General features: G+C 39.8%; 3 protein-coding genes and 1 long non-coding RNA gene across 4 annotated transcripts; 2 read left to right on the plus strand and 2 right to left on the minus strand.

Annotated features, from left to right (window-relative positions):
• The first annotated feature begins 84 nt into the window (after positions 1-84).
• Positions 85-3,862, plus strand: LOC110046137 (protein LEG1 homolog). The gene is made up of 3 exons (XM_020751812.2): positions 85-649; positions 1,585-2,313; positions 3,125-3,862. Exons 2-3 carry the CDS (start codon positions 1,629-1,631, stop codon positions 3,538-3,540), a joined length of 1,101 nt encoding a protein of 366 aa, XP_020607471.2. The 5' UTR covers positions 85-649; positions 1,585-1,628; the 3' UTR covers positions 3,541-3,862.
• A 165-nt stretch (positions 3,863-4,027) lies between these two features.
• LOC110046138 (uncharacterized) lies at positions 4,028-6,142 on the minus strand. Its single transcript, XM_020751813.2, has one exon. It carries the CDS (start codon positions 5,344-5,346, stop codon positions 4,273-4,275), a length of 1,074 nt encoding a protein of 357 aa, XP_020607472.1. The 5' UTR covers positions 5,347-6,142; the 3' UTR covers positions 4,028-4,272.
• A 706-nt stretch (positions 6,143-6,848) lies between these two features.
• LOC110046140 (uncharacterized) lies at positions 6,849-23,798 on the minus strand. Its single transcript, XM_089287192.1, has 15 exons — positions 23,257-23,798; positions 21,251-21,314; positions 20,337-20,815; positions 19,940-20,128; positions 19,478-19,672; positions 19,081-19,216; positions 18,717-18,862; positions 18,250-18,489; positions 17,183-17,488; positions 16,003-16,119; positions 15,557-15,788; positions 14,493-14,668; positions 13,798-14,013; positions 7,666-11,228; positions 6,849-6,967 (listed from the first exon to the last, which is right to left on the minus strand). Exons 1-14 carry the CDS (start codon positions 23,374-23,376, stop codon positions 11,109-11,111), a joined length of 2,736 nt encoding a protein of 911 aa, XP_089143318.1. The 5' UTR covers positions 23,377-23,798; the 3' UTR covers positions 6,849-6,967; positions 7,666-11,108.
• On the plus strand, positions 16,078-19,241 carry LOC149114556 (uncharacterized). The gene is made up of 2 exons (XR_016206504.1): positions 16,078-16,140; positions 17,200-19,241. It is a non-coding gene; the product is annotated as an uncharacterized LOC149114556 (long non-coding RNA).
• Positions 23,799-25,574: the final 1,776 nt, after the last annotated feature.

Here is a 25,574-nt window from a genome sequence, read left to right on the forward strand (position 1 = left end):
TTTGCTGTATTATCGTAACATGTACATCACTCAAAAATAATTAGAGCTCAATCTCCTGCTTTTCCTTGCCAGTCTAATATTGATAGTAGGACACCTGAAAACAATTCAGTTTCTCGCGACGGAAGTACAGTTTAATAGTTTATAGCTCAGGAGTCCTTCTTTGGTTCGTCACGCAACGATTAGCGTCGTGTCACTGCCGGAGTGAAGCGTAACCTAACAAAGTGCTGTGAAAGAGACTAACCCACTGGAAAATTTGCTCAAGAATAGAATTAGTGCAGTGGAATTTTGCAGTATACGGTTGGCGTAGATGAAAGCATTGACGCGTTAGTGAATAAGGTTAACGTTTCTTAATAATTTCCTTAATTTTGTCGACAATTTGATCCACTTCTGGGTTAGCCTTGAACTCCAGTGTCCCACTCACGTGGAAGATTCTTTTGGGTACACGATCATCCAGCCATTGATCAGAGGCGCGTACCTGCCTTTGAGAGACCTATGAAAGGGGGACCTGGTGCCGAAACGAGGTTGCATTGTCTTGCTTATATTCAGGTCATATTACAAAAGCACGTGATCTAAGATTATGCAGTGAGTCACGCTTACTCATCGCTGAGACATTTTTGGAGAAATTCTATAGAACCAACCCACAAGAAAAGTAAGTTACTATAGCTTTGTTTAGAGCAAAGGGTTAATGCGTGTGGTATATGTATTTGGCAGTTGTTGTCAGTAGTAGTTGCTTCTCACCGATGCGTTACTTCGAGCTGTTATGTCATTAAAATCTGACACGCATTAGAGGTACATAAATGATGAAAAATAGTTTAAGATAAATTTGGCAAATGATGCGAAGGCAGACGCGACTACGCGATCTAAATTCTCTTGGGGTGAAGCAAAACTTAACGAAAACTTAATTTTCCAGATAAAAATTAATTAAAAGAAACAAACAGCAACAAATCCTCGCTACCAAATCAAGATCGAGGGTCATATGACACGACTCTGGGTGCCAGATGTAATTTCTGTCACTTCGCTGGAGAACTTTTAAAACGCAACTTTTTTTCCAAAGTTAGACCTACCGCGGTCCAACTAATCCATCACGAGAACAGGAATTTGAAAACGCCGGCTGTGCGTTTTAGTCACGGTGAACGGAAAGCATTTTGAAAACGGATCTTTTCGAAAACGATGACCTCACGACAATCATGTGACTTCCCCGCTGGAGTTTTCCTCAAACACAACATGATCTAAAATGACCGGCGATTGTTGCGTTTTCAAATTCCTCCAGCGTCGTGTTGCGAACAAACCGCAGATCTTAATTTGTTATAGGCCATTTAAACAGAAAAGATAATTTTTATCGGACAATTTTTTTTTTACTGAAATCAAATAAAGCTGTGCAAACAAAAAAATTAAAATCTTGAGTTTTATTACTTGACTGAACCTCTCGTAATTTTTCATGTTCAAAATGTTACACTGCAGATGAGTTTGATCTTTAATTAATGGCATCATCTTTTTAATTTCTGTTTTTCATGACTGCTAGCCATACCGTTCTTTGTTCAAGTGCATTACGTATACCTTGACGCGATACCTGTTTATTCGCAGGTTTTTCAGTTACATCTTCTTCGTAAGCAGTGTGACAAAGTACCATGACTTCTCTGAGCTGCTTCGCCGTACTTTTATGCGTAGCAATAAGCCATTTATCCACTCCTGTGTCATCCCAAGATCATTATCCGCCGGGTTGGTGGGACGCTCCAAGCTCCTTAGATGACTTCCCTGTGGAGCAGATGGATAACAAAACCATGATAATCGTCAATCCCTGGGATTATCTACAGAGAATGGGAATTTTCAAGCTAATGGTGCAGACTACCCAGGGGTATTTTAAATCCTGGGGATATAATAACACTGGGAACCTCCTCTGGGGGCTGCCGCTCCAGTTCGGATGGCAAATGACTTCTGGTCGACTCCGCGATATGGCTGAAACCCAGGGATGCAACGCCAAGAGCCACTGTGTGTCGCCAAACAGTTGGTGGGCTGATATGAATTACTACCTCTCTGTCCTACCATTCCTCGGGGCTTTAAATGCTGGTATATTCTCTCCTCTGGAGTATCCTATGTACATTACCCCACCGGTTAATGTGAGCGACAAAGTCAAACAGAAGTTCTGTACCAGTATTCCAGAATGTTCGATGAATCACCCCGAGGTTATTCGCGACTGGACCGAGTTCTTCGAGCGAGTTGATTCTTTTCATCATTCGTCTTCGCGCTTTGATCCTGATAAAGATGTTACAGTAGCATTGCTGTGGAAAGCACACACAACGTCAATACTAAGAGGTAAGTAGAGTTCACAAAGCGTTGAGGGCGCGGTGGCCTCATGGTTAGTGGTCTCGTCTCCGGATCGCCTGACCGGAAACTTTGTGCTGTGTTCTTGGGCGAGACACTTTACTCTCACAGTGCCTCTCTCTGCCCAGGTGTATAAATGGGTACCCGCGAATTTAATGCTGGGGGTAACCCTGCGATGAACTAGCATCCCGTCCACGGGGGAGTAGAAATATTGACTTAGTCACTTCGTGCTACAGAAACTGAGGATAAGCTCTCTCCTGATGGGCCACTTGGTTCGTATGCAGACTTAACCTTTAAAGCTCACAAAGCGACGCTGAAACAAATTTAACTAACTGCAATCGCCTGCAGTGGCGGGTTCATCTGTAAATGTCAAGATTACAATAAAACATCCCTTTATTTTGTTATTTTAAGGCGGAAGTATAGCGAAATAGCGGCCTACTCTGAGCCCTAACGTCGCCATTGGAGTTGATTTCAGGTGTTAAAATGGGCGTTTTTTCCATCGGACATTTAGCGTTTTAAGAACCCAGAACAAGCCTACTGAATTCGTACGCTTTTTCTGGGGAGAAACGTAAGACATTTTCAGTTGTTTGTTTGTTTGTTTGTTTGTTTGTTTGTTGCACAAGGCGTCTAATTCAGTCGCAGAATGACATGCATGGGATCGGGTCGACAAGATATAGAGAGGAGGTTGAAATCTCTTTGTATGAGACCTAAGCATTACTACAAAAAACTACCAAGTAAACGCTGGGAAAAATTTCACTTTCTTAGTTGATGTAATCATTTCGTTCTTTCTTTTGTTTTTCAGCGCAACCTCTTTTCACCCAGGAGGTCAACCTATTGTCATTGCCTGAAAGGAAGTTCGGGGTGGGCTGGGCCCTACTTGTAGAATTTATCGCAGCTACACACTTTCAAACAAATTTCAATAACACCGCTGAACAGCAGATAGCGTTACCGCCCAGAATCTTGAAAAGCGATGACAGAGTTCCTTTTATCCCAGATTTCACTCAAGCACAAAATCGTGCTCTATTGGCGATCAATTTTTTTCACAGTACAGATGTCGACACAGAGGGGCTGTTGCTGAAGTTCTGGCGTAGAGCTATGTGCTCTCCGAAGGGGCGCGCTATTGGCAGGGACCTCCTGGAGAACCTCATAGACAATCCTTGGATCATTCCCAAAAAGCTCTTTAAACTCCTTTGGGGCTTGCTGATATACCCCTGCTAAACCCCGCAAGGACCCTCGCCAGGTATAAGATTCTGGTTCCACTGCTGACACTGTTGACTGTCTCTCAAAAGGAGTGCTAATGATGGAAGAATAAGATAGTGAACCTCAAAGTGGTGTTTTCAATGCTTTGCTGATTTGGAGTTGTAAACAGGCTTCTTCCTCTCACTGTCACGCAACGCCCGTACCGTAGGCTTTGGAGCACAGCGAACGAGTGTGCTGTGCTACCACTGTAAGACGTTTTAAACGCGTTTATCCGATCTCTTTTCAAAAGCAAAATATGCAAAAGTCACTAGGAGCTAGATGGTCTGCAAATGCCTAATAAGCCTTGTGTTGTGTTCTTAAGCGGGGGGGGGGGGGGGGGAAGAGGGGGGCAGTAACTTGTGACGAGCTAACATCTCTTTCAGGGGGATTAGCATCACGCCTAGATTAAGACCACAACCACTCAAATCACATTTTTAAAACACAGAGCATCATACTAACAACCCCGTTTTGAGGCAAAACTACTCTTGGGTATATTCTAGCTCATTCTGACACTAACGTAAAAATGACACTACCGGAGTGATAATAACAATGTAGGGAACAATAGAAGCCTATATCAAGATATCAGACTGCAGTTGTGATCTATTCCAGAAACCTTGATTCAGCTCGGCAGTGACCCATATTGACCCGTTTTACTGGACACTGCAACCCTGCTCATCCTCATCCTATTTTTTTTTTAATTTTGCTTTTTTTTTATCTGATTAGAGAAACTTTTTTCCGATTCATAGCTCCTAGACGAGAATTTCTAGCCTCTCTTAGCAAAGGTCTGCTGGGGAACTCTGAATACTTGCGAGACGATGTGGCGAGCTGAGGTCTGCGATCAGCTACAGTAACCGCCGGTCTGTTGTCAAACAGAACGTACTGACTAAAGATGGCGTGTAGGTCTGGTGTGAGCGTTCGAGCCACTGCAGGAATACTACTCTGTCTGCTGCTATAGGCAGAGGAAGCGCTAGTGACGCGTGTGTTTTCCAGCTGGTTATCAGCGTCAAGCTCGGGGTGAGAAGGAGTCCACATTTTCGCCAGTCCGATCTTTCGAGTCACCGCGGGTTCACTGCGAGTTGTCAGTCGCGAAATGGCTCGCGCATCCACGCGCGGGGAAGTAGACACCTTACTGGCGTGACCCAGTTCTAGCGAGGTCTTTGGACGAATTCGATCCTCCATCTTCTGAGCGTTCTTTTCGATTTTCTCTTTGTCCAGGTTTCTTTTCGTTTTCTTCGCCCATTCTTTGTCGCTTAAGAAAAACTCCGTGTCTCGAACACAGTCTGAAGCGTTGGCCTCTGTTTTAAGAATTGTAGCGCATTCGCCATTAGCCATTTTGGCAGCTAATAAATAAGCCGAGAAGCCTTTCTTGTTTCTCAGGTCCACACTGAGCCTGTATTTAAGCAACACATGCAATATTTCACGCAGAGTAGGTACATTGCCTGACATGGCGGCATACATAAGTGGAGTATTGCCTTCTTTATCAGCCTTGTTGACGTCACAGTCATCATCTATTAGTAGTTTAACAAGCTTACAATGGCCATGCTGACAAGCATAAGACAAGGCTGTCCTTCCCTGGTGATCCACACACTCCACGCCGGCGTCGCGGCTTAACAAGAGTCGAGCAATCCGCGTAGCTAAGGTGTCTTTGGATGCGCAAGCAGCCATCATAAGCGGAGTACGACCTTGGTCATCGACTATTTTTGGATTAACACCAATATCCAACAACAGACGAATCTGGTGAAGCCTTCCTGAGCACACGGCTTGGTGAAGACAAGACAAAGACATCGTTCATAAAAACATCGACAAAAGGTGTAATCAAGAATGATCAAATGTAAGATGATGTCTCTAAGAATCTCCTGACGACAATCGCATTTTCCGATCCTTTTTCCCCCACTTGTCCGTTAAAGACGTCCTTGTGTCGGACAAAGCCAGAACCTAACGGTGGCTCAAGTGAAAATTTCATTCCTTGACTAAAATATCACTAGGAGTCAATAAGCGAAATCTTTGTTTTCAATGGCAACAGACAGTTTATAATGATATGGTATTGACCTCATACACAAGTCATTCAGACTCCCCTGGGAACAAAAGCCACTCAATAATCACAGTCTAATTACCCTTCTGCTGAATGGAATAACAAACAATGATTTCAAAAGCCTTGGATTAGGTTAGCTTTGTGCTCAGCCAAGTACGGAGTTGCGCATCGTGGCACCAAATGAAATTACATATAAACACTGGCACAAAAGTTAACAAACAAAGCCTCAGTCCAATGTCACATTAATGTCTTATGGAGGAGGCATATTGATATTGCTCTTGAAAAGCAAATGAACCGAAGTGAAGACAGAGCCATTATCATGGTTATAAACAGAACAGGATCGAGCCCAGACATGAATTAAGCCACGTTTGACTGGGTAAGGTATTATTTATCGACCTTTGTGACGGTAATTCTTTTCTTCCATTTCGAAGTCAGTCAAGGTTAACATGTAAAAACGAAGTAACACTCGGACTTCTCGGTCTAGTGTGTAACTTCACGTGAAACGCCGATTAGGTAAATAACAACCGCACACTTGACATTCGAAATAGAACGAATTTTTCTCAATTTAATATTGATCTCGAATTCATTTTAAAACAAAGAAATTAAAGCGAGCAAAGTAAACAAAGTTCAGTTATCTCTGTAAATACAAGTCATTGTTGATTTAAGCCGCACGATATTGGCAAACCCTACTTTTTCCGTGCGGCGCCAATATTTCCATGAACAAGAGCGTCCTGGTGGTCAATAAGTGATTTATCACATGGCTAAATGGCGCAAGGGTAGAATCAACCACATGGTGCCCATTACAGTTTACATCAAATCCCGGAATAAAATCCCACTTATTTTTACTTGAACAGACAGAAGTTAGGAGAGCATTGAAAAACGCATGCGCAAAAAAGGCATTCATCCATCTTCATTTCCTCCCTCTTTCCCTCTCAAATTCCATCTGTGGCGACTTAGTTTAGTCTTGCACTCCTTCTAACCTCCCTTCCCCCATCCATGCCTCCTTCTCCCCCCCCCCCCCCGCCCCACATCCTTTCCTCCTCCCCTCTCTCTTTCCATTCATCCCTTCTTACCTCCCCTTTTAAAAGTGGGAGTTTGATTTATTTGTGTACTTTTTCACGGCTTTATTCATGTCTTCCGCCGTTTCTTCGATTAAGAGGTGGACGGAGCAGGAGGATAGAGGGGCGAGTTTTCACAGTTAATGCTTTTTAAGTTCCGATTTAACGTTGCCCACCCAGAAATGACAACACGTATCTCGTGTCAAAATGATATTTTATTTAGGAACATCAAAAGTTCAAAATACCATGGCAAAAGTACCGTCCTCATGACTTCATTGGCTTATTTCCATTTTTTTGTGTAACTGATTTCTTGCTTCTGAAATAGAAAAAAAAAATGCAACATGGAAGTTACGAAGGGTACAAATAGCACCACTCGGTGAACAGTGCTTTGGTAGCTAGTAGCAAATCAGCTTACCGTTCCACGTTCTCCTTAAAGTAAATATCTTAATTGACTACTCTCCCAATGGGGCTTTTCAGGGCCAGTAAAACCAAATGATGAAAAAAATAATGCAACTTCGCGTTCTCTCATATAAATTACTTCCACCCATCCCAGTTTCTAAGGGAAAATTCCTGAGAACAAAGTTGGGTCTTCTTACGGAAGGTGGTCGTCACGCAACCCTAGTTAAACCATTGCGTGATGACTCAAATTAAAAGCGTGACGCAAAGGTTCCCGACTCCAAGTCATTTCAATTTCAAAATTAATTAATTAATTAATTAAGCTGGTAGGAGTAAACGAGGTCTTGGTTAGGGCTTCAATTTCATGCGGGTGTTGGATCTTATAGCCATTAACTCTGACCCATGTGGCCAGTTTTCTTCGTGTTCCCCTTCAGAGAACAGTCCCATTGGACACGAGTATTTTTGGACGTAAGATGGCTAGAAGGAGACTATACATTCAGGAATAGGAATATAGTTTAGCTTGATGTTAGGTGAGCGGTGAGCAGGGTCATTTTCACCTCAGCACTCCCCCGTCCCTCCCCCCCCCCCCCACCCCCCTCAATCCTCTATCGTTCTTACCACTATGAATTCTGTAGTCATTGGTATGTACTTCATGTATGTACTTCATGTATGTACTTCAGCATGTGACCTTCTTTCCAGGTGTCTCTATTTTATTCAACTGCGCAGTCATTCCCTTCAGGATAAGCAGCAGTTTGTCAAAACCGTGCCAACTACATGAATTAAAGTTAAACCTGGGAAAAAGTCGTACAAAAGCACAAGCAAAAGTTCTGGAAAATGTCAATAATTTACGAGGAATGGATGACCCGGAAATTCCTTCAAACCGTTAAACTCGGGGTTGGTGACACGTTCCTTCAGGCGGCTTGCAACAGTTTCCAGTACTTTCCAAGAGTTAGATTTTAATGGGTCATTATCACCACTCTTAATCAGTTGATACTACAGTCATCATATCAAAAAACTGTCCAATCATTGGTGATCTCGTTATCATTTTCGTGACACAGTATCTTACCATATCTACAGTATGGCCTGCTAAAAACACCCTTAATTCCAGCTTTAACTGCAAATAACTCAAAAACAAGCTTAGCACCCCCCCCCCCCAACATTTCTTATCATTGCATTTTGATGTGCAAGAAAAGCTGCAACCTTTGGCAAAGTTTTAACAAATTCTGTCCAGGGGTTCAGAGCCACCTTAAATTTCGAAAATTTAAGGTGGCTCTGAACCCACTCGACAAGCATCTTCTCATGCTTATTACAATTCTATAATTTAAAAAAATGGGGATCCCCAATCTTGTTTTTGAGATGTAAGCACTTAAAGCTAAAATTAAGGGTGTTTTTAGCAGGTTCTGCTGTTGCTATGGTAGCCAATTTTGCTATGAAGTTTTGCCAATGGCTAGGCATTTACTTGATACCAATATTGTAGCATTACTTGATAAACAGAGGTAGTATTCATCTGTCAAAGTATTGCTGTTAAGTCCTAGAAATTGTTGTCAGCCTCCTAAGTGTTTTCATGAGTAGGGAGAAATTACACATTACTGCTGTCACTGCGCCCCGCTTCAGCTGTTCTAATAATAAGCTCTATTTTCTTTTTTGTGCAAAATTCCAAGAGTTTTGTGCTAGAAGAAAACTGTGTGTTTTTTAAGACTAATTACCGATCAAATAGAGACACACATTCCCATGTGCATACCCCAGGTGTTTGATTAATTGATGCATCCCAGGGAGCACAAATTTCACATCAGTGGTAATATTAGGGTGGGGAGTTTGACACCATGTGAGGGAAAGCAGGTATTCAAGGGCGATTCTTGTTCTTTTCCACAATTTATTTTTCCCATGTGTGTCCAGAGGGTTGGGGCATTTGCACACCACCACCAAGGAGATAAGGATTTGAGCAACTGAACATTCAAAATGTCTAATGCCCAGGGTGTTGAACTGGGGGAGGGGGGGGGGGGGGAAGGGGGATTTTGAAAGGGTTTCGTATGAGATAAAGATGGCCTGAAAACTGTACATTTTTTCCCAATTCTCATCTCTATTACACAAGTGACATGAAGGGTAGCTCATTTGTTTAGAATTCAAAATACACGTATTTCCTCCCCTGGCATACATAGCCTCATGTAGAATAAGTACACAAATGAACAGAGCATTTGTTGCATGACCAAATCTATTTTGCCATTTAACAATTATGGTGGAATTGTGACTTTCATACTTCTAAAATGACAGGATACATAAGGGAGGCAATAACAAATGTTGAAAGTTTTATAATGAGATATGATGGAGGAATGCAGCTCTGCCTGGCACTGGTACCAACATCACATAATTACCATCAAATTAATAATTTTTTTTTCTAAAATTATAAACAGATAGTTATGACAAAAAAAAAATTCAAAAAATAAGCTAATGGGGCCATGGCACCGTTTTCAAAGTAAAATGTTTGGACCAAATATGAGATTTTGTGGTTGAATGAATGCTGGAAAACCAAGAATCTGCATGGACAAAGATAGTTTAAACTAATGAGTCATTTGAAAAGGGAGAGGAAGGGAGAAGGTACCTACATTACTGTCATGTATCTTCCCAAAATTTGAGGTGGCAACCACATCTGCACATGCAAACACGTTCTTTAATTAAAAAGTAGAATCACTATATTCATTGCTCATATCTGACACATACAAAGAAATAGTATCTTAACTGCTGCTAAGCCTTCAAGTTTAAAAGACTGTTAGAGCAATCTGGAGGGCTGCAAAACTGAAATCAGTTCTAGCTCACTGCTACAACATCTTTTAATCATTGACATGTGTTTAAAAATGACAACTCAGTTATCACAACTGACTGAACTCTAAAGGACATTGGATTTTCACTTTAAACATTTGCAAATAACATTACATGTACATCTACATGTTCCTGTATTTTAAGATTGATCAGTGATTTTTAATGCAAGTTGTCAAAAGAATGTATCAAAACCAACTACCACTATCACACTCATAAAGGCTATGATCACACGTCTGACCATCTTGCCTTCTCTACAAAAAACCTCATTATAACCAGTAATACATGAGTGCTGAGTAATGAGAGTGATCTTATGACAAAAAGCAGCTCAGCTCTTCATTGAGTTGAGACTTATTATAAAACTGAATTTTTAGCTTCCCCAGTGCTATGAGACTGCTAAGAGACTGCTGAGAGCTACAAACTATGGCAAATATGGGCACCAACCTACAATTTATAGCCACTTATCTAAATGTCTACAATCCATACATGTTATTAATACTGAAAACTCCCAACAATGACCAGTTTATTCTGTCCCAGCACAGCCATTGTCAAAAGGTTCTACTGTAGTATTCCCAATGACTGATCGACTAGTTTTTCATGGTTTTCAAACTAAGGTGAAAATATATGTTCCAGATATTAACTTCTATCAGAATTTTTCCGCATGATGATAATTATTTAAAGAATGGACATAAGGCTGCACAATTCTATTAAAACATGACTTGTTACATAATCTTCTATGACTCGATACAATCTAGGTGACATTTCAAACCAATAGCTTAACTGGCTTTGTAATCTGTAGTGAATCTTGGACATACGTTCATCTCTTCTCATCGCACTCATCGGTGCATGAGGCAAATGTAAATTGGTGCTTGAAAATATCACGTGATAAAGTTCTACTTAATTTAGAACTCATGAATCTTCCATATTTACATGTGCCACCTTTACAACAACAATTAATTTACTTAAACAAACATTGCAATAAAAATACAACTTAAGAAAAGGCATTAATAAAATGCCTTACTGATGATGTAAACATGAACAATGGTGTTACAAAATTCATAAGTCAGAAATATTGTTATTGTCACTTATCCTTGAATTACTGGGTTAAAAAAAAACATGCCCATGATCTCTGGTTTAGTTACATGATCTCTCAGCTGATACATGTAGATGATAACAATAATATTTGACAAGTCACCAAGCACTAAATTCATATCACCACACCACACAAAGATCATCCTTATGAGACGTTAATATCGCAGTCGTTTGCTGTTGTCATAGTAACTGGGAGGTCCCTGCTGGCCATAGATTCCAGTATCACCTTCTGCAGCCCTCTTTTGACTGAGCTGCTGTTGAGCGCCTGGTGCAACCTTCAATGACACAACATCACATCCATTACTACCATATTACTACAATAGAACTGCCACGGTTGCACAGGGCTACAAGAAAACACTGCACCCTCGGCACAAAGTGAATGCCTATAACCACATGCAAGTTAAAAGAATGTAAGTTCATTTGTCTTCTACCATACCATTTGTCAACTCAAAAATCTTCACACCCAAAATTCTTCCCTGTTATGGTTTGTTTAGACCACAAAATGTGGTCAAGTGTATTCAGCTTGATTTCATTACATGCCACTAGTTAAATGGCTCTGACCTCTGACTGTTAAGAGGCCCTGCGCCTAAGAAACGACCAATGATTTCCGGCTAAAAAATAAAATCGGCCGATTTTTATCTCCCAAGTAGAGGTTACCAAATACTATTTAAAAATGAATTTCTTTTGTTTTAGTTTCGTTTTAAACCAAAAATATCGAGCCGCAAACTTTTTCCGTCTGATAGCAGCAAAATCAGGCCGAAAATAAGCCCCCGCTAAAAACTGTTCAGAAATTACTATTGCAACGCAAAATAATGAGAAAACTACACAGTATTGAAGAAAAAGGCCTTTTAATGCAATATCATTCGATAAACATCAAAAAACTGCTGAAGCGATTAAAAAATAAAGTTTCAAATATTGCATACTAAATTAGATGGAGCGTTGGAGCTGATTTTAAAATAATTATTTCTCAAAAGTTCAACGCTTTTGAAAGCAATCACAGTGATGAATCAGACATTGGAGGGATATACATCATGTTTCTGGAAAAACGTTTTTCGGCCAAAGTATATTGACCTTGTACAAAGCGTTCAAAGTTACCGTGTTTACCGTTATCCTGCTACTTCGGCGAAACACTTCTCTTTTGCCAATACAGCCGTGGATAGCGTGTTAAACGCCACTTTAAACCTTGCTAGGCATTCAAAGACCATCCTAAGTAGAAGGACGTAGAATTAAAAGACAAAGGAAGATGAAAAATACGCAGAAAAAGAAAATAACTCGAAATTACCATCTGCTAACGAAAGTTGAATCTGGAAAATGTTGTGGCGTGACAGTGGCCATTGACGTCATTCGTATAAATAGTGACGGAATCCAAACGAATGCACAAATAGGAAAGCAATTTTTCCCGGCCAGAAAACGTTTGGTGGAACAATGTTATGTTATTTTTCACAAATGATGGTCACTGAAAAAGAAAAACTTCCCCAACCACCACACCGTTTTGGCCGCAGCGTGATCTGAGTTATGGGGTCACGACTGGATCCCTAGCCACTGACCGCCCGAAGGACATTGCAGACTCGTTTTCCCATGCTCTTGCGACTTGACGTGACAAATGATGTCAGTGGCCGCTGTCATGCCACAACATTTCCCAGATTCAACTTTCGTTGGCAGATGGTAATTTTGAGTTATTTTCTTTTTCTATGTATTTTTCATCTTCCTTTCTCTTTCAATTCTACATCCTTCTACTCAGGATGGTCTTTGTATGCCTAGCAAGGTTTAAAGTGGCGTTTACCACGCCATCCACAGCCGAAGTAGCAGGATAATGGTAAACACGGTAACTTTGAACGCTTTTTACAAGGTCAATATACTTTGGCCGAAAAACGTTTTTCCAGAAACGTGATGTGTATCCCTCCAATGTCTAATTCATCACTGTGATTGCTTTCAAAAGCGTTGAACTTTTGAGAAATAATTATTTTAAAATCAGCTCCAACACTCCATCTAATTTAGTATGCAATATTTGAAACTTTATTTTTTAATCGCTTCGGCAGTTTTTTGATGTTTATCGAATGATATTGCATTAAAAGGCCTTTTTCTTCAACACTGTGTAGTTTTCTCATTATTTTGCATTGCGATAGTAATTTCTGAACAGTTTTTTGCGGGGGCTTATTTTCGGCCTGATTTTGCTGCTATCAGACGGAAAAAGTTTGCGGCTCAACATTTTTGGTTTAAAGCGAAACTGAAACAAAAGAAATTCATTTTTAAATAGTATTTGGCAACCTCTGCTTGGGAGATAAAAATCGGCCGATTTTATTTTTTAGCCAGAAATCATTGGTCGTTTCTTAGGTGCAGGGCCTCTTAAGCATGTATAGCAGTTGAACTCTGGTTATAAGGGGAAACTCTGGTTGAGACCATACAATGAGATGCTTAGGAAAGAAAACCAGTAAGAGCTATAAAAGTGCCCTCGTCATGGGAGTCAATGCAACACTCTGAAGATGCACACCCCGTGTCCAAAAGAAAGATTCTGTCACAGTTACACAGGCAATCTCAGCCTGGGCTTAATAATAATGATAATGCTTTATTTATATAGCACTATCACTATCCAATAGTACTTTACAATGATTTTAAAACATGTGTAAATTAAAATAATTAAGCTGTCAAAAACAAAGTAAAAACTAGGAAAACCTTACATGTAGTTGGCACTGTCAAAAGCACTTACGACAGTGTTATCATGAAGGAAAGCTTTTCTTAAAATAAATCAATCTTTCTCAGCAAATGTAACATTGTGTAATACATGTACTACATGTATGTGCAGTAGAAGTAAAACAATTAAACAGTAGTTTAAAAACAGCTTACTAGTTGTTGCGGCTGTTGACTGTTATATACAACTGGAGGGGCTGAGTGTTGAGGAGCCACACTAGCATTTGGGTACATCGCCTGATCATTACTGGGTACAGCAACTGAAGGGTAAACTTGCTGAGTGCCACCTGACAAGTCCATTAATGCAGGGTATGTGCCTGGCTGTTGTAGCTGTGGCTGCTGCTGGAGCTGTTGCGGCTGCTGCTGTTGTGGCTGAGGAAAACAAAACAAACATCATTACAGTCAAACCTCTAATACATGTAACAATCACCCTGCAGACAGCTACCTTAAGTTCCAAAAGTGGAACTTCCCTAAATACGTTTCTCAAGGTCCTCTTTTGTGGATTTTTTTTAAAAAAAGTAAACAGACACTACTGCAGATAAACAATAGTTTCCTTACTCTTAAATTTTCTTTTGACAGGATATTTTTATTTTCGGTTTACTAACACCTCATACAGGAAATAAAATCACAGAAGTTAACTTATAACAAACTTGTGCGTGTCGCACTTGTAATAATTCATTAAGTTCATTCATCTGATCTTAAGTAGCATAGATTTTTACACAAGACAGTGTTCAACCACATTTCCAAACACTTCAAAGTTCGTCAAATATACTCTGCTATGTGTCAAATTTTCAAATTGTGGTCAAACACGGTCTCCAGTGTTTTATGTATTATGTCAAACATCATCAAACCTGTGGCTGTTGATAATAGAATACAGTTTCTGCACCAGCTGCCACTGCTTGCTGTTGGGGGTACTGCTGGGTTTGCTGGAATTGTCCATAAACCCCAGTGGTTGGAACAGTCAGTAAAGGTTGAGCAGGCAGTTGCTGTTCAGCCTGTGGCCACTGTGTGCCCATTAGAGATGTCACTGTATAACAAGAGATAATAGCATCTTACATGGCTGGACAGATATATAAAAATTATTTAGTTTCCTTCAACATAATATTTCTGCCAAATCATGAAATTTGAGACATACAAAATTTCTTTCCATTTTTGTGAAAATAAGTTCCTACCCGGTATTTACATGTATTATAAGTAGGTGAGTAATAACTTTATTCAATGAGGGTAAACATAACAGTCATAGACTGGTAAACTTGTGGCCTCCCTTAAATTTAAAGTACAACAATCTTAAAAATAGTTAAAAAATTAAAACACTAAAATAAGGTAATGAAGAAAGGATCACAAATTTATGATAATTATAAAAAAAATCATAAAAATTGATCAATTCCTTAGTAAGAGTTCTTTAAATAGTTGATTTAATTTTGCTTAAAATATTAGGTATGTTATACCTAGTAAATGACCGATACTGAAACATATTGCAATCACTCAAGACAAACTACAGCCAAGTAATAACTAGAGTCTAAAGGGATTTGAATTTAGTGTTGAAAAACCAAAACCAGAGTAATCACTCAAACCAACACAAAGGACACAGACAATCCAGTGAACCAATCAAAACCAATAGTAAATACATAAAGCCAACGCAAGCACAGGAAAATGTGTGTGAGCGAATCACAGTTGGTTTTGGTTTTACTTCTGATTGGATAAAAAAGTGGCACAATTTTTTTTATGTCAATCTTTCAAAGAAATATTTGAGACGAATTCTTACTTAGCCAGCAAACAGACTGAACACAATTACACTTCAATTGTTTTGCCCTCTCAGCATCTCATAGTAAACTTTAACTTACTCAAGATGGCCACTGCATCAGTAAAAAGGTCTATTATACTTTCAACACTCAGGTGAAAACTACTCTTATACCTTGCATAGGTGTGTTTTGAGTGATCGGAGTGGACACTGCCACACTTCCAACAGCAGATGGAACCTGTTGATACCACTGATACTGCTGTGTCTGGGGGGTTACCATGGGAACAGGAGTGGGTTGGGATGGCGGCACCTGGCTCTGCATAACAGCTCCTGGTTGAACCGTTCCCACTGGTAACTGAACAACGGGTTGTTGTCCTGGCACCTGACCTGTTGAGGTATACTGTGGCTGGAAAAAAACAAACAGCAGTTGGTGAATGAGGTCTTCTTCACACAAAGGAAAGCAGTACACAAAAGAAAGGAAACAAAACTGCACTAAAATACAAGACTCAAATAATGGTTAAACAATGTAACCAGAGAAGAACTGATGTAACCAAAGTAGGATTGCACACGAGGTCTTCTTCATGTATTTTACATGAAGTAATGGATTAAGTATACTTTACCAAAGTTTGAGACTGGGGATCCTGTGGTGCATAAAATGCAGTTTGTTGAGTTGTGTCTGTTGGAAGTACAACATAACCAGAGCTGGCTACTGTATTAACAGCTGGGTCAACATGAGCCTAAAATAACAAATACCTCAGGTCACCACACATCCATTTAATACATGTAACTTATACCTGTAGACACTGTCACATCAAAGGTCACAAGTACTAATTAACAATAATATTAGATTATGAACTCAAGATTTCTGTGAGGTGATAGTTGATGAGGCCAAAGCCTGAATCAAATATCGCCTCACAGAAATCAAGAGGGAATAATCTAGTAATTCTTTTAGTAGAATTCTAACTGAAATCTCCTTCAAATAACAATTCCAAAAGTTTATTTCTGTTTTTAGTATTAAACTTCAACCTTTAAAGAATTCGTGTGGACTGAATTGTCAATTTGACATTTGCAGTCGTGTGTGTTCAAAAATTTCAAGCTTTTTTAATTTGAAAAACTGTAAATGCCCTCCTTTTAGACTTCTCGGGAGTTTGATTACCATTTATTCAAAAATGTTCCTTCAAAATTTTGGACAAACGAAAAAAATGTCACCATTTCGTAGACGACCTCCAGTCACTGCACACTGATGGCTGATAGTGTGCGATTACTCAGCCAATCAGATTGCAGAGTTTGCATCAGTGTTCAAGTAGAATTCTACTAATACAAATTAGTATAAGTACTCAAATGGTGACAAGTGAAATTAGGAAATAATTTCACATGCAAGATGCCAAAATTCTAATAAATTTCCAAGCCTTTAGGTGAGGGAAATAATAATAATTCTAATAATAATTATTAGAATTCCCAAGTGGAATTATTTCACTAGTATACCATTTGATTACCTTTTAATATCATGGGTGATAAATAATTATAATTATGCTTGCAATTTCAGGTTTTTGACTTGTTTATTGCATCGAAAAATTTTGTGCCAAATGTTGCCATGGCAGTTTTGTAATTTCACATGTGAAATTATAAATTAACGCTGAAGTTTCATGCGAAAATTAAGGAGTAATAAATGTCACCCATGATATTACATGTATGACATTATTCTAAGTAGCAAAGTACTTTTTTATGATAATACACAATAGCAGTGTTAATACATGATGTTCAAGATGCATTTATCTACAATTGTTTACATCTTCTTACAATTTGTTGTATTCCAGGTACCCCATGCTGTGCTGCACTGAGATCAGTTTGACCTGCCACTGCACTACCAGGAGCAGGAATTCCCATGAGGGGAGCTGGATCAGGTGGTACTACCTGCGGCACTGCAGCCTGCGTCTGCATCGTAGCAGATGTGGCATACATCATTTGGCCGTTAGGCATTTGCTGGGTAGGTACCATGACTGGTTGTTGGGGTGCCTGTGGCATGACAGCCACTTGTGTCTGAGCCCCAGGTAGGGGGCCAGGATAGGAGGCCACAGATGCACCAGGGACAGTCTGAACTTGCATCTGTTGTTAGTGAAATAGTCAAAGAAATAGTTACTGTTAGATGTTTAGTGCCAAGTATTTCATTATTATTGATAGTTATCTGTATAATCCTCCAATACATACAGTTTAGATGTCCATAGCCAGAATCTACTGTAACTGAGAAAATGATAAGAAAGGAGTGGGAGATCCTAAAGGACTTACATGTTAAAACTTATAGGATTACAGATCACAAAAAGAAAAAGAAAAGAAGAATAGAAAAAGAAGTGCAAGAAAGGGACAAAAATGTAAGTTGTCTAATAACACTCTGCAGAGCTATCTTTGGGAGTTTTGGATTGATAAGAGAAGAAAAGTAAACGTAAAGAGGCACTGATCAGGAATCGTGAATGGAAGACTTAAATTCCTACCTACACTTTACAGAGGAATGTTGAGGTAATTTAGATCACAGGAGGAAAAGAGTGAAAACAACGTCTAGAGAAGAGAAAGAAAAAGACCTTGAGGGAATAAGCTGGTTATGTCTTGGCTCAATTTTACCCTTGGCCATGGTCCAATTTGGTATAAATTTTCCTTTGTTCTGGTGTATGGCAATGTATTATAATACTACATAATATATCGTAAACAAAACAAAAGAAAATACCAAATTGTACCGGGAGTAAAATTGAACCAAAACCATCATCTGCATGCACTTACACTCCAAGGAAGTATTCTTGGGGCACTTTGTATTAGAAGTCCAAGAAGAGTACACAAAAGAAAGAGGTGCAAAGAAAGGTTCATTATAAACCTACCAACTGTGGAACCACAGTTCTAGGTCCCTGTGGTTGGGATGGTACTAGCATTCCTTGCTGCTGAACAGGAGCAGGTGCCAATACCTCCTGCTGTTGTGCCATGGGTTGAACGGCAGTTTGACCAAACATTCCTGGGTCAGCCACAGGCGCAAATCCACCCCCTGCCATTGGTTCCCCCATTAGGTTGGGTATGGCCTCATTCAGGGGCTGCTGGGAGGGGTCAACACCAACTGGACCACCCTATTAAAAAAAAGAAATGTACTCCATGTAAGTTGGAACTGTCTCCCATGCATAAGAACCTCTAACATCCAGAGTAACATCTGGAAATGAATCACAGCATGGTACACTACAGCTCCAGTTCTGTCCAGACTACTACGTCACGCAGATGAGGATAATTATTTGAACACAATTCCACAAGATTACTGGATGTTGCAAATGCAGCAAAGCACTTGTGATTTGTATCATACCTGCATCTGCTCAGGAAAGAAAGCTGTCCCATCAAGCTGCTCTCCAAAGTCCATTAAAGGTCTTGGCTGCATGGTCCCTCCTCTAGGTGCCATGGGTCTCACACCTGGTGGGCCTCCGACACCCATTCCAGCAAAGCCCCTTGGTCCTGATTAGAACAAACACACATCGTCAACTTTAAATTTCAACCATTAGAGCTGCCAGGGTAAGGTGTCAATATAGCTTTTTAGAGGAGCTACACTATGGATAGTATGTTTCCATTCATAATTCACATCAATCCCCATCTCATCTTTTGTAAAGCAGATCTATGACAGATAAGAATCAATCATTAAATGAAACATTTTATGTATTCATAAAGAGCTTAACCTGCATGTCTCATTGAGAGCCTTGGCCCTTGGGACCTGCCCAGAAGGGGCCTGGGTCCATGACCAAACACAGCGCCCCTGGCACCTCCTGGACCTGGAGAGGGTCCTCGTGACCTGGATGCCATGAACCTTGCACCCTGAAATGAAAAAGAAAAAAATTAAAATTAACTGACTAATAAAAACAGCAGAAATTTTACTAGCCTGAAACAAGACTTGGCCACAGGAGTTACTTGGCACTGAAGGGTGGCTTAGCTTAAAAATATTACAGATTATGAATCAGCATACACTTTCTCTTGTTCTGTGAGTGCCTGCTTACAGTCTGCTTACTGATTTCAATTTTTACAAATGTACAAGCACCTTAGTGATACTTATCTTTCACTTCAAATTAACACACTTACTGGATGACCAGGTCTCATAAGTGGTCTTGGTGGTCTTCCTGGATGGCCTCGTGGCATTTGCTGCCAAGGTTCCGATCCCATAAGGGGACGTGGTGCCATAAGAGGGCGTGGTCCTCTAGCACCCATCACATCTGCACCTTGAGGTACATGAGGAGAAGGGCCTCTAGGACGAGAACCAAATTGTGACTGTCCTCCCTAAATAGAGAAGCAAACATCCACATTTACTCCTGGACCAGATGATGACAAAAATTGGGCAATGAACCAGACTGCTGACTACTTTAAACCTATTTACACTGAAGAAACTGTATTAAGATCAGTTTCAAACTAGCTGAAAATTCAAACTTTAGGAAAAAAGACAGTTCTAAGCCAAGAAAACTGTTATGACAGTTCAACATAAATCAAAGTTTGATTATAAGGGTAAAAATATTGTCGTATGATGAAAAATCTCAAAATTGCTCATACCACACTTGTGTTATGATGGCCGCCAAGTATGCTTGCCCCGGTTCGTCCTGGTGTCCCGTAAGCCACACGGATGTTGGTGCCCTCCAATAATGCTCCGTTGTGTGCCTTTTGTCCTTTTTCTGCCTCTTCTGCTGTTGCATAATCAACGAACGCAAATCCCCGAGACACACCAGTTTGGTTGACAGCCACCTTAAATCCAGCAATAAATTAGTATTTAATTATTAGTAAAGGTTTGAACTGATTATGATCTGAATACAATTCAGTTACAGTCACATTCAAAACATTCACAATTCCTCGATTTATTGATGATCATCTTTACCAATATTTCCCCATCTGATAATCCATAGGATATTATAAACACTGATATCATAAATATGATTGACCTTCTTTTACAAACCTGTGCAAATGTAACTGTCCCACTCTGACAGAACAATTCTCTCAACACTTCTCCATTGGTAAAATCCCGTGGTAGTCTGTCTACAAACAGTGTCTTTGAGTGCAAATCTTCAAAAGTTAACAGATTTGGCTCAGCAAAGTTTACTCTGAGTATTCTTCCACCAACATATTTTGATCCTGTGCTCATCAACTGCTGTTTGGCTAGAGACGCAGACTCACGATTGATGTAATCCACAAAACCGTAGCCTTTACTCTCACCAGTAAACAAACTGCGTACAAGGAATATTCTTTCTATTGGTCCAAAAGGGCTCATCAAGTTCCTGAACTGTTCCTCAGTGAATTCAAATGGCAAATTGCCAACAAACAAGAAGCTGTCAGGTGGAGGAATGGACACGCCAACAACATAGCCATGAAAATTCTGACCATTAAGAGTGTTGATTGCATTAATAGCTTGGTCTGAAGTTCCTAGGAGAACATGTGCTGTAAAGGGAGAAACTAAACCAGTCAGATTTAATACTACATCTGTCAATAAATCTCAATCAAAAATGATTCAGTGTTAACCTCTAAAGTTTCTACTAGACCCTCAAAACAACATCAAAAATATGGAAAGACATAATTTACAAGTCATTAACCCTGTAAATAGAGGGCATATTAATATGGCCACATTTTTGTAACCAGATGTATTAAACACAACATTTTACTATAAGCATATATATGCTGTACATAAAATCAGCTGGATGGAAAGTTACAGCAGTTTTAATACCTTTGAAAGGATGTGTAATAAACTGATACATAATTTATAAAATTACCAAGCAAGTCTGTCAAACAAAGTTGTTTATTTTTCTTACACTCTGAACATTATCTTTGAAAAAAAATTACATGACTGTTACATCATTCACTGAATACATTGCATACCTGTATTCTTATCTATCCTCAAATCCACAACATCAAAGCCTTTGAGGAAATTTTCTTTCAAATCCTGCCAAAACAATACCTAAGTTAACAGCCTGTCAGCTAAATTTAAAGCTTGTTGTTGTTGGCTGCACCCAACTTCACAGTTTTATACTACATGTAGCATGCGTGTTCAATAAAGCCTTCTGATTTCCTGTAAATTATCAAGTCACTGACCTGATGTTACCAGACCTATGGTCAAATAAACCATTTTCGTATTCTTGGAATTGGACCAGAACACAAATGAGGCTAATGTAGGTAGTCTTTTCAAATGCAAATGCATTTATCCCTCTTTAATGAGATATTCTTCCGCACGAGCCTCCATTGCAAGCTAGTTCCAGTTCAATACTGGGAATACAAAAATGGTCTATTTGGGTACTGTACATTTATACCTAATCATTCCCTTTAATTTGTTAGGCCTTGGTGGCATATAAGGCTCTTTTGGTATCTCCATGAGTATATAATGGCTTGAATGCTCCACACCAGAATGCACATCACGTCTTAAACAAACCCACCTATGCCTATTTGGCACAGAGAACCCAATTATTAGAGATTGATTGAGAACCAACCAACTATTCATACATTTGATTCAGCTCATGTGAAGATCGGTGACTGACCCAGAGTTGTTCCAGCCATGAAGATCAATCCCATTCTATCTAATTCACCTAGGGCAACCAACAAACTTCACAAATATCTAGAAATCCTTCAATTAGAGCTCAGGTGCTTATTTCAAATTTAGGATAAGTGAGTGGAGGATGGTAAGGGGGACACTTATTTGAGGGGAGAAACTTATTAAAAATATTCAACATTAGCATCACCTAAGTATCGAACACAAAGTTGCCCAAACAGTAGTTGACAAAGTCATACAATATAATAGCGGAGCTCCGGCGGCCCAAAGGGCCGCCAAGCGGAGCCCCATACTCATATAGGAGAGAAAAGGAAACCCATGAGTTGATTTTCTCATGGTCATCATGGCTAGTGGTATTGCTCGTGGGCGCATACGCACGACGGAGATGACGACGGAGTCGCGCAGCATGGCCGCCATACTCCAAATAATAGGTTGACAGAGACATGCAGTCTTGGTTTGCCGTGTACTTCTTTGATATTGGACATCCATGTTATGATCAATTGACACCTGTCAAAACAAGGTATCCGCTGACCAGTATCACGTGACCATATCGCGGGCTCAAGTTTACAGCTTATCGAGGTCGCATGGTTTTTTGAAGTTGACCGCTGACCAAGTGCTGGTTTTCGATTGGATCACGGGCTCATCTCAGGTTAACTTGTTGAAAACAGGGCAGGATTGTTTGGAAGCCGGTTAACGCTAACCAAGGATTAAAAGTTAACTGAATTATAACTTTTTTTTCTATACAAATGTTTTTTGGCTGCTTTGTTTTGTGTATATAGTGATTATTAAAACTCAAAACAGAAGGCCAAACAATATACAGAAAACCGCGCCGCAAAGCTACAAAACTGAAATCAAAATTCTACCTTCTCCTGGGTTATTTGACTCTGAACAACGCAGCCCAGGAGCTACACTTTTAGGCTGGCCTAAATCTATATATTATGTACTTCTAGAAAATATCCACATCCCCACCACACCAAGGGGGAAATTTCGCATAAGGTCCCCCTCCACCCCAGAATTTCCATTTTATAAACACAAATAATAAGACCCCTGGTGGGGATATGGATATTTTCTGGAACTACACAATTTAGAAAAAAAGAAACTGGTTTCTTTATTGTAATGAGATAGCGAAGAAAAAAAATAATCATTTCCAAACTTGAGGGCACTTATTCAAGGATTTATAATATAATAAGCTCTAAGTTCGCTTCATGTAAAATTAAATATCAACTAAAAGTTTTTAACCCTAGTCCTAAGCCACTAGGAGGACGGCCATTATTTTCTAGCGTGCAACTTAATTATCGATCTACATCAATAAAATATTATTAAGATAGCTGTCATAACTCACCTTCAAATCTCCGCCATCTGGTATGTTGGAAATTAAAATCCATCTTCGTTTCTCAAATTCAACTTTCCCCGGATCAGTTCCTATCGCTGAGCCGCTCTCTAACTGAACCGCACCGTTCATTCCTCATTGATATCCTCGCCTTATCCACAGTATTTTACGATCAGCAGAAACAACAAATAGGTATAAAGCAAACTATTAGAAATCTTAGCTCCAATCTCTACACCATTCATAAACGTTTCATAAACACACGCTCGATGGAGAGATGAAATATCCCACAATCCCTCTGACCACTATCTCATTGTTGCCTTTCGTCAGCAATCGGTGGAGATTCGTAAGAGTTCCCCCGCAAAACGCCATCTTCGGAAATGTTCGGAAATCTTCAAAAAATGCTGTATATTGCTCAAATAATCAAGCAAAGGATGAAGAAGAAAAAAACAGTTAGAACTACGGCGGTTTTATTTAAACTTTTGAAAATTACAGCTGAAATACTTCAGGTTTCCGGCGTTTTGGAAGGGAAGGGACCGGAGTTCAGAGGGTGCACCCCACCCGCCCACCCTGCTGTTATTGCACTCAGTTCTGCATGATAACACAAGGAACATAAAATGGTGCTTGGGACTGCCGTTTTGGTGGGAGTGCTGGCTGGTTTAACTGTACTTTGCGTCTCCGCTTTTGGCGTTCAAATGTACTTTATTCTATCAGGCAAAATGCCGCAGAGCAGACAATACATGTATCCATCGCATCACACCTTTGTGCCTTTCTACCATGTCTGAATCAAGTATGCCAGTGACCGGAGAACTGCTTCGTGTTTTAGCCCAGCTAGAGTGTTTGCCTTAAGATAATTTCAAGTTACACGAGAGCAAAAAAGGCCCGTTTATGAAACTACCGTCCCTGAAACATTTGTAGACTGTATATGGCATCTGATCTGCTTCTACGAAGATGGTCCGCCACTTGTCTGAGTCAGTTGAATTTACATCTGGAAGCTGTTCTCTAAGCATTAGAAACTTCTCCGGAGCTGTACTGACCTTTAGAAAGCATAATATTAGGAAAAATTACAACGAACACGGCGTGTATTTATAGCGGCCTGAACGATGTTATTCCAGTACACTGTTCATGTATTAGCCATATTCCATTTATCATACTCAGAAGTCAACATTGTTTGCATGCAAAATCGTTTGCAGTTCAACAGTACATAAATTAAAACCAATAGATATACAACAACAGTGTGTCATAGAAACGCTGCAAGCTTGCATGTTGTAGTTAGAGCTTGTCATAGTTATAGCATTGCACGGGGTCAAATATCTCAACTTAACTTCGATGAATTTTCATCTGCATGTTGTTGATCTCTTTGAAGGAATAAATTTCGTCCTCGTCTTTGTCATGCGCACGAAATTTCCTTGATCTCGGCGGTTCAGGCTCTGGTTCAAATGGGTCCTGGCTTTCAAACTTGATTCTTATGAAATAGTTTAGCAGTTTGTAGTACAAGTACGCTAAAACTCCAGACCCGAACACAGTTAAAACGATGACGATCCACAGTGTAACCATTTGCATGATTTGCAGTCTAACAAACGATGTTGTATTAGCATATCACATTGGTACACCAAGAAACTTGCTGTGGAACTCTCGGTTCATTCTCTCAGCAGCAGTATCATATCGCACAATTCCAGGTTTAGGCCGATATGATTAAAACACTGACACAACATTGTAAGTCGAAGTGACAGCTATTTTTTTCAGTAAAATCCAAGAAGAAATTCCCTGAGCATTTGACAGCAGTCAAAATATTATGTTTCGGTTGAGTGTGCATTTAGAATCTGAATAAATGAATGATTAAGCAACTTCTTTTAACTCCCGTTTTACAGATCTCTTCCTTCACAGGGATTCTTTCACTGCTGTTTTTACGAAGAGTATACAACACGAGCAAAGTCCTCTCAACATGCAATAATTATTACATAGCAAACATCAAATCCATATTCATACATTGCCTGAAGGCTTAATACAACGCAGTCTAGTTGAGTTTTTTAGTAATGAATGTTTTCATGCACGACTGATTACAGCATCCAAAACAAGGACCTCTTTATTTTTCCTTTTGTAAATCTTTAAATATAACAAATTATCCTGCGTGAGTGGATAAAGAGAGCTGTTAACATGCACTTCAAGATGGTTGTTAGGTATCTAGGTGACGGCGCCGGTAATTGATCAGGTGCGCGGGGGGGTCGCTTATGTTTCGTTCACTTCTGGACAAGCTTCGTTAGGGCTTTGATCCATCGAGGATATGCCAGTGCTAGAGATTTGCCTCATCATCTCTGCAGTACTGATATTTT

Source organism: Orbicella faveolata, unplaced genomic scaffold (genome assembly GCF_042242905.1).
Source record: "Orbicella faveolata isolate gen_17 unplaced genomic scaffold, um_ofav_v1 contig_14, whole genome shotgun sequence".
NCBI lineage: Eukaryota > Metazoa > Cnidaria > Anthozoa > Scleractinia > Merulinidae > Orbicella > Orbicella faveolata.

Bases quoted from the DNA above. Each gene is read 5' to 3' on its own strand.
- LOC110046137 (XM_020751812.2), top strand. From the start codon at position 1,629: ATGACTTCTCTGAGCTGCTTCGCCGTACTTTTATGCGTAGCAATAAGC. The intron at 2,314-3,124 runs GTAAGTAGAGTT...TTTGTTTTTCAG, and splicing joins CACAACGTCAATACTAAGAG to CGCAACCTCTTTTCACCCAG.
- LOC110046138 (XM_020751813.2), bottom strand. From the start codon at position 5,346: ATGTCTTTGTCTTGTCTTCACCAAGCCGTGTGCTCAGGAAGGCTTCAC.
- LOC110046140 (XM_089287192.1), bottom strand. From the start codon at position 23,376: ATGAACGGTGCGGTTCAGTTAGAGAGCGGCTCAGCGATAGGAACTGAT. The intron at 16,120-17,182 runs GTAAGAAGATGT...TTGTTATTTTAG, and splicing joins TACCTGGAATACAACAAATT to GCTCATGTTGACCCAGCTGT. The intron at 11,229-13,797 runs GTAAGCTGTTTT...GTGTCATTGAAG, and splicing joins GTCAACAGCCGCAACAACTA to GTTGCACCAGGCGCTCAACA.